Source organism: Neoarius graeffei, chromosome 7, assembly GCF_027579695.1.
Source record: "Neoarius graeffei isolate fNeoGra1 chromosome 7, fNeoGra1.pri, whole genome shotgun sequence".
NCBI classification, from domain to species: domain Eukaryota; kingdom Metazoa; phylum Chordata; class Actinopteri; order Siluriformes; family Ariidae; genus Neoarius; species Neoarius graeffei.
This window is the reverse complement of record NC_083575.1, coordinates 787637-796502: the sequence shown is the minus strand read 5'-3', so window position 1 is coordinate 796502 and position 8866 is coordinate 787637. Positions and strand designations below refer to the sequence as shown.

Sequence of the window (8866 nt, the reverse complement as noted above, 5' to 3'; positions counted from 1 at the left end):
GTTCTTCTCTGTGTTCTCTTTGTGTTCTCCTCTGGGTCTTCTCCTCTCTTTACTCCTTACTGTGTTCTCCTTTCTTTAATCCTCTTTGTTCGCCTCTCTTTACTCCTCTCTATCTTCTCCTCTCTGTGTTCTCCTCTCTTTGATTGTGGGCAGTGATACATTATGTTTAGTCCATTACAGATCGTACCACATAAATAGTAGATTACATCACTGTCCAGGTAAAACATCACAGCTCTGTTAATAAGCTGTGTGTGTGTGTGTGGGGGGGGCAGGTGTGTTACTAACAGAAAAGCTATTTCATCATATCATGTTACATTATCACCGATATCCCAACCTCACTGACCTGTTGTTTATAAAAATGTGTATAAGGATATAAATAACACACAGTATGTGTTGTATTGTTATAGGAAATGAATCCACATTATGGTGGCGTGATGAAGTCGAGTTACCGATATCACCCTGAATTTGATTATTTATTTTTTCTCTTTTTTTCTTTCTTGAAGTAAATCAGCAAAAAGTTTTTAAAAAATTGCAGCTTGTCATGTTACCGAGTAACCACAAAGAAGCGTAAACTCCTCTGTCCTGAAAATGTTAAAAATGTTGATAAATGTTAAATAAATGTCTCCTTACTTTAGGAAAACTTTACTATGTCAGCAATTTCACACACTTTTACTGCATTTATATTTCATCACATCTTTTACTGCAGACAAAATGAGGTCACTTTGTGTTTACTTTCTTTCTTGTTGAACTGTAGTGTCAGTCTGTGCAAACTGAATTGACCAATCAGGGGGCCTGGCATCAGTATGGCTCCGCCCCCTCCAACCAATGCACCACACGTGTTCTTGTCATGCTTGGTAATCGTGAGCAGCATGGCGTTGATGGACGTGTACCTGGTGGAGCAGAACCACGGGCCACGTAAGATCGGTGTGTTCATCGTGGTGAGCGTGGGTGACGTGTGCTTCCTCATCGCACTGCGCTATGTTGCTGTCTGGGTTGGAACCGAGCTCAGAACCGCAAAGCGTGGATATGCTATGATTCTCTGGTTCCTCTACATGTTTGTTTTGGAGATCAAAGTTTATTTCATCTACCAGAACTACAAATCAGACCGGAAGAGCCTGGATACTCTGACACGTAAAGCTCTAACGCTGCTCCTCTCTGTGTGTGTTCCCATATTGTTCATTATTCTGGTCGCTGTGGATCACATGGAGTATGTCAGGGCATTTAGGAAAAAGGAGGAGATAAGGAACCGGCTCTTCTGGGTGGTGCTGGACCTCTTGGACATTCTGGACATCCAGGCAAACCTGTGGGAACCTCAGAAGAAAGGCTTTCCACTGTGGGCTGAGGGCTTGATGTTCTTCTACTGCTACATCCTGCTGCTCGTGCTCCCATGTGTTAGCCTGAGTGAGATTAGCATGCAGGGCATCAACATCAGCCCACACAAAATGATGCTGTACCCCATCCTGAGCCTCATCACCATCAATATCATCACCATCTTCATCAGAGGAGGAAACATGCTGCTGTACAAAGATGGCCGTGTCTCAGGGATCCTCATGGGGAAGAATATCCTGGCCATCGTAATGAAGACATGCAGCTTTGTGCAGTACAAGAAGCAGCTGCAGAACGCTAACCTCAGTGCTAATACTCCCCCTCCTCTTCCTCCTACTCTTCCTCCTGCTGCTCCTGCAGCAGCCTTCAGCGTTGAGCTGCACAAAAACTCACTGACTCACTGTCGAGAGGTTTCTCAAACATCACTGCCTAAACTCCCTGCATCCGAACACACATGACACACACACACACACACACGCAGATACACTCTGATGCTAATGATGATAATGAACCTTTTTTAGACTCTGGACCAACTGTGATGTTTAAACTGGTCTTACCTGATGGGAGGAGCTTAAACTGTGTAATGGGCAAGGCTTCAACTGGCCAAAGGGTCGGGATTAAACTTGGCAGTGGGTGGGACTCTGAGCACTGGTGCTTACACAATGAGTGATCACTATGGTTACAGAGAATTAATTTTTTTCCTCCTGACTTTGTGACACATTTTATTGTTTCATTGTTTTCACTGAGAGGAAAATAAATCCTTAAACTTTTTAGAACCTCAAGGACTCCAGGTCTCGAAAATCTGGAGCTTGAAAGACTCATCAGCACTGTCTTAGTGTCATAAACTGTAAGTAGTGAATAAGAAACTTTTTGAGGAGCAGAAAAAAAGCATTTATATTTTCCAGAGAAATGGGATTTTTTTTTGTTTGTTTGTGTTTTCTGAGTTGAGGGGTGCAGCAGAACCACACTGAGAAATAAACTGGAAAAAAGCTTTAAAATGACTGAAAGGAGAAAAACAGCAGCAGTACTGTGACAAGGTTCCAGGCACCTCATCCTGAGATGAGTCACTGAGCCACATGGGCACTGATTCACAGAGTCACTGAGTCACTGAGTGTGAAATTTAAAACAGAATGATTTTAACACAGTGTGTAAAGAGGCTCACTATAACCTCAATAATAATAATAATAATAATAGGATGAGGATGAAGGCAGGGCGGCACGGTGGTGTAGTGGTTAGCGCTGTCACCTCACAGCAAGAAGGTCCGGGTTCGAGCCCCGTGGCCGGCGAGGGCCTTTCTGTGTGGAGTTTGCATGTTCTCCCCGTGTCCGCGTGGGTTTCCTCCGGGTGCTCCGGTTTCCCCCACAGTCCAAAGACATGCAGGTTAGGTTAACTGGTGACTCTAAATTGAGCGTAGGTGTGAATGTGAGTGTGAATGGTTGTCTGTGTCTATGTGTCAGCCCTGTGATGACCTGGCGACTTGTCCAGGGTGTAGCCCGCCTTTCGCCCGTAGTCAGCTGGGATAGGATCCAGCTCGCCTGTGACCCTGTAGAACAGGATAAAGCGTCTACATGAAATGAGGATGAAGGCAGACAATTGTATAAATCCAACTTTTTGGCAACAGTTTGGGGAAATAAAGGTTGGGGTGCACATACTTTTGGCAATACAGCGTACACGCAGCCAAAGCAAAGCTCATTGCGCAGCATGTGAAGTATGAAGTGTCTCCACACACACATACACACACACATACACACGCGCACACACACATAGAGACAACCACACACACCCAGAGACCCCCCACACACACATGCACACACCAACACACCCCACATGCTACACAACCACCCCATACACCCTCACACACACACACACACACACACACACATCCTCAGACACCCTCACACACACAAATACAACACACACATACAGACCCATCCACAGGCTTTGTGACAACTGTGTGTGTGTGTGTGTGTGTGTGTGTGTGTGTGTGTGTACATGCATTACTAATTCAGCTCTGAGATGACAGATGTGTGTTGTGTGTAGTGAGGAGAGATTGTGGATTTTTAACACAGGAGTAATTTACTCTCCATCCTGAGCTGAAACTGAAACACGGAGTGTTTTACAGAAATGACATGGGTGTTGCTTGGCATTTTTTTTTTTTGCCAAAACACGTTCCACCTCCCCAAATAAATGGGCCTCACTCATGTAAACTTTCAAATATTGGGTATAATTTGTTATTCAAATTTTAATGGTGTTTGTTCCGGTGAGGCCACGAAAGTTTGATTTTCTGTCTCAATGTTGACAGATCAGTTTCTTTAACAGTAAAAACAATCACCAGAGATTCACCGTCACACATGATCCTCTGTCACCACCAGAAGTGTAACACACACTCAGCATTCAGAGCACTGAGAGAAGTGGAAGGCTACCTGTTTCATTTCTGTGCCACGCCCCCTATAGTGACACTTACTTTTACCACAGTTCATGTGGAGAAGCTGGAATAAGTTCTTCAGTTAAAACTCCACTGACATATTGATATGTGATGAGATATAACCTCATACAGTGGTGCTTGAAAGTTTGTGAACCCTTTAGAATTTTCTCTATTTCTGCATAAATATGACCTAAAACATCATCAGATTTTCACACAAGTCCTAAAAGCAGATAAAGAGAACCCAGTTAAACAAATGAGACAAAAATATTATACTTGGTCATTTATTTATTGAGGAAAATGATCCAATATTACATATCTGTGAGTGGCAAAAGTATGTGACCCTCTAGGATTAGCAGTTAATTTGAAGGTGAAATTAGAGTCAGGTGTTTTCAATCAATGGGATGACAATCAGGTGTGAGTGGGCACCCTGTTTTATTTAAAGAACAGGGATCTATCAAAGTCTGATCTTCACAACACATGTTTGTGGAAGTGTATCATGGCATGAACAAAGGAGATTTCTGAGGAGCTCAGAAAAAGCGTTGTTGATGCTCATCAGGCTGGAAAAGGTTACAAAACCATCTCTAAAGAGTTTGGACTCCACCAATCCACAGTCAGACAGATTGTCTACAAATGGAGGAAATGCAAGACCATTGTTACCCTCCCCAGGAGTGGTCGACCAACAAAGATCACTCCAAGAGCAAGGCGTGTAATAGTCAGTGAGGTCACAAAGGACCCCAGGGTAACTTCTAAGCAACTGAAGTCCTCTCTCACATTGGCTAATGTTCATGAGTCCACCATCAGGAGAACACTGAACAACAATGGTGTGCATGGCAGGGTTGCAAGGAGAAAGCCCCTGCTCTCCAAAAAGAACATTGCTGCTCGTCTGCAGTTTGCTAAAGATCACGTGGACAAGCCAGAAGGCTATTGGAAAAATGTTTTGTGGACAGATGAGACCAAAATAGAACTTTTTGGTTTAAATGAGAAGCGTTATGTTTGGAGAAAGGAAAACACTGCATTCCAGCATAAGAACCTTATCCCATCTGTGAAACATGGTGGTGGTAGTATCATGGTTTGGGCCTGTTTTGCTGCATCTGGGCCAGGACGGCTTGCCATCATTGATGGAACAATGAATTCTGAATTATACCAGCAAATTCTAAAGGAAAATGTCAGGACATCTGTCCATGAACTGAATCTCAAGAGAAGGTGGGTCATGCAGCAAGACAACGACCCTAAGCACACAAGTCGTTCTACCACAGAATGGTTAAAGAAGAATAAAGTTAATGTTCTGGAATGGCCAAGTCAAAGTCCTGACCTTAAAACAAATCAAAATGTTGTGGAAGGACCTGAAGCGAGCAGTTCATGTGAGGAAACCCACCAACATCCCAGAGTTGAAGCTGTTCTGTACGGAGGAACGGGCTAAAATTCCTCCAAGCCGGTGTGCAGGACTGATCAACAGTTACCGGAAACGTTTAGTTGCAGTTATTGCTGCACAAGGGGGTCACATACTTTTGCCACTCACAGATATGTAATGTTGGATCATTTTCCTCAATAAATAAATGACCAAGTATAATATTTTTGTCTCATTTGTTTAACTGGGTTCTGTTTATCTACTTTTAGGACTTGTGTGAAAATCTGATGATGTTTTAGGTCATATTTATGCAGAAACATAGAAAATTCTAAAGGGTTCACAAACTTTCAAGCACCACTGTAAATATTACAAATCATCTCTCATTTGCAGTTGTTAAACGACTGATAAAGAAAAGTTACCTTGCTCAATAACAAGAGAAGTTTTTAACACAAACGAGTCTTGTGTGGTAACAGCTGTGTTCACAAGTAACGTCTGTTTTGAAGCCACAAATCCTTAATGTTCTTGATTATTAGATGGAGATAGTAATGCCAGCAGCACTTGCTGTGTGGGCCTATCCGTTTACATAGTAAATTGCAAATTTTCAGTTGCCATGCACCAACATAAAAAATACATTCAGCTTCACAAGAGTTGGGTATTTTATAGGACCCCCCCCCCCCCGAATTTTCAGAATATACACTCATATTTGCACGATACTGATTACTTTTGACACAGTGATCTTTTTTCTGAATGTTGACGGTGAAACCGCTGGGCACGGCCATGTTGGATTTTGGTCGAAAGCCGATGACGTCCCACTCCGTGACGTTAAACTCTAGTTCGCTTTCTATTGGTTGACACTGGCCGAAATCGATACCAGAGGTCAGGAACAATCGTGACCCCTGGTGGGACTTTTCACCTTAATTTCAGTCAAACCGGAAGCCTGCCAGAGACACTGGAAGTTCTAGTCACAGTCAGTGGATGTGTATCCTTCTGTGGAAAATAATAAAAATATTGGATTCTGGAGGATAGAGGATAAAAAGAAGGTTCAGGTATGTTAATAATATCGTTTTGAAGAAGTCACATTTGATTAGAAACATGTAATACATAGCTCTTTTGAGCACCACCCTCTGAAAAGTAACGTGTGGAACTGTGCTGCCACCTTTTGCCTTGTTGTGCCATCACATGCAATAAGGGGCATTTGTATGCCAATTAGGCAAGTTGTAGAGAAGAGAATACAGTCAGAGAGCACAGATTTAATACTTTAATACTTTAAAAAGAATCTATGTAAATTGTTATTATCCTTAATGATCTTTAGTTGGGTTTGAATGATTCGGTACGATGGCCAGCAAAGTACCTACAATCAAGAGTCCTGCTCATGCCACTGCTCAGTGTTGAAATTGATTTGAGTAGTTTATGCCATCTCACTATGCAAATAATGCAAATTAAAAAAAATAAATAAATACTGGAGCAAAAGGTTATTTTAAAATTCTGAGCAATTGATAGATGTTTTGGGCACAAGAATTGCTCCTGAAGGTGCTTTACTTTACTTTCTCAAGATGGATGTATATTGCTGGAAGTGGCCAAATAAGGCTGACGGGAAAAAATTTTAAATTAAAAAAAAAAATTCAAATAGTTGTAACTTCTGTTCTATTTAACCTGGGGGGAAATAAAACCAGTTTTGAATTCATAACTTCATACTCTTGATATGCCACACTCCTTGATCACAACTAGATTTAAAAATGGCCTGTCATTGCTAATGGAGATACAAAAATTCTTCAGCAGCTTAGTGAAAGGCCGCTCTGGAGAGAAAATGCAGCCGGTTCAATGGAACATATAGAATTTCATGATTTATTACGCGTGTGTGGAGTTTTGGATGATCTGAGTTTAATTGTTTTAATACCAGCAAGTGATAGACAGAGAGAGAGAGAGAGAGAGAGAGAGCAGGTCTGGTAGAGGTTTGGGTTAAAAAAAGTAAATGTAAAGTTTCGAGCTTTCATTTGAGACTTTTTTTTTTGTAATTTAATGAATATTTTATGAACAGTTTAAAGGATCTTGCAGATTGGTGCTGATGAGTGCGACCTTGAGAATGTCAGTTTGGTTCCACGTTCTAAGTTATAGTCTTTCTGATTGAACCATCTATGATTGAAGAAATGTGTTAACTGTGTAAATGAATAATATTCTTCAGAGCAGTAACTTGTATAATAAAGGCAATCTTCTTGGTTATAAAGTGTTTGCTGTGTGACTACTGTAAGCTGATGGATGGGGTTTATATCAGTAGATCTGTGCTCAGTAGAAATTACAGTGAGATCTACTGTCGGCCCTTATGCTCTTTACACTCAAAGTAATGACAGAGACATTCTGAGGTTCATTTTTATCCATAAGGGGGAAGCAGTCCCTTAGCACCCCCCCCCCCCCCTTCCAGTGATGGCTCACCCCACCATCATAAATGTCTAGTGGCCTCATTCAGAAACAGCATTCCACAACAGGTATAAAGGTATTTATTCTTGGATGGTGTGATCAGTGACAATATTCAGAGTGTGTGTGTGTGTGTGTGTGTGTGTGTGTGTGTGAGAGAGATGCTGATACACTGATTAGATTGAGACTGATCACATCTGCTGTTGTGATTATGGGTCTCCTGAGTGGTTTTAAATAAAAAGGGAAAGCTAACAGTGATTCTGCGCTGATCTACAGTTAAAGGCTATTTGCTAATATGCTTCATTGTGGCTAAAACAGTTCATCAGTGCTGCTGTAACTCCAGAAAATGGACCACATCTCAAATCACACAGGCTGCACGACACCAGCCGAATGTGAGTGTAACACTCATGACACAGATGGAAGATGGACTGAATATTTACTGAACACATTTGGGCCCCAACTGCACCCGTTTATCTTCTGGAACAAATTATACTGTTGGTCTAATTCATTTTTTCAACAAAAGAGATTCTCCTTTACCACTGTTTTGTTTTATCTAGAACTAACGATCAATTATGAAATGAATGAATAATCACACAGTTTGCTGTGATTAATCACTTTTTTCTTCTTAAGACTGAAGCTTGTAATAATAGATATTTAAATGTAAATTCACATAATTAAAGTAGAATCAACACAAAGGAAGGATATTTAAGTTGAAATCCTATTGTTTAATAGCATCTTTTAACTCAGATTATCTCCTGTCAACTACAGATTTCCAAAAAAAACAATCAAAACTGCCTGTCAGCTTGAAAAACATTTCTTTTATGCACTGATAGAAATTAGAACAAAGCCCAGGCTGATCAGTTAAAGTGGCAGCTGAATTTCAAGCCCATCAAGGCTGTTAAAATTAGATATCAGCTTAGAAGTCAGTAAGTCCTTATATGCCCTAATGCACTGCATCACCGCTATAACGAACTAAATTACTACGAACTTTCACATATAACAAGTTAAGTTTGTACCTCCACCTGTCATGACAATGAGCCAGAGTCTTCAAAAAAATCACTCAGTGCGTTTACATGCACATCCAAATCGAGCTGCTGTCGGTAATCGAGCTAAGGGTCCCAGCAGGGTGCCAGAGAAATCCAATCCTACATGCACACAAGGAAATCGAGCTATTGTGTGAGGTACATTGTGCACCTGAGCCACAGGTGGCGCAACACGCCCCATCGTGTTGGTACACTTCCGGTTGTCGTCATGAAGAAGAGCTATTCAAGAGTATAAACAAAGTTATCAGTTCCGTGTTCACAAGAAGAATGACGACGAGGACAGCAACATCGAGAGAGAGAAGATGGACAACA

The 8866-nt window shown here is 41.4% G+C and overlaps 1 protein-coding gene across 1 annotated transcript; it reads left to right on the top strand.

Moving 5' to 3' along the window:
• The first annotated feature begins 803 nt into the window (after positions 1-803).
• Positions 804-1784, top strand: LOC132888516 (transmembrane protein 121). Its single transcript, XM_060924539.1, has one exon. It carries the CDS (start codon positions 804-806, stop codon positions 1782-1784), a length of 981 nt encoding a protein of 326 aa, XP_060780522.1.
• Positions 1785-8866: the final 7082 nt, after the last annotated feature.

Coding starts and splice junctions, on each gene's coding strand:
- LOC132888516 (XM_060924539.1), top strand. CDS start 804: ATGGCTCCGCCCCCTCCAACCAATGCACCACACGTGTTCTTGTCATGC.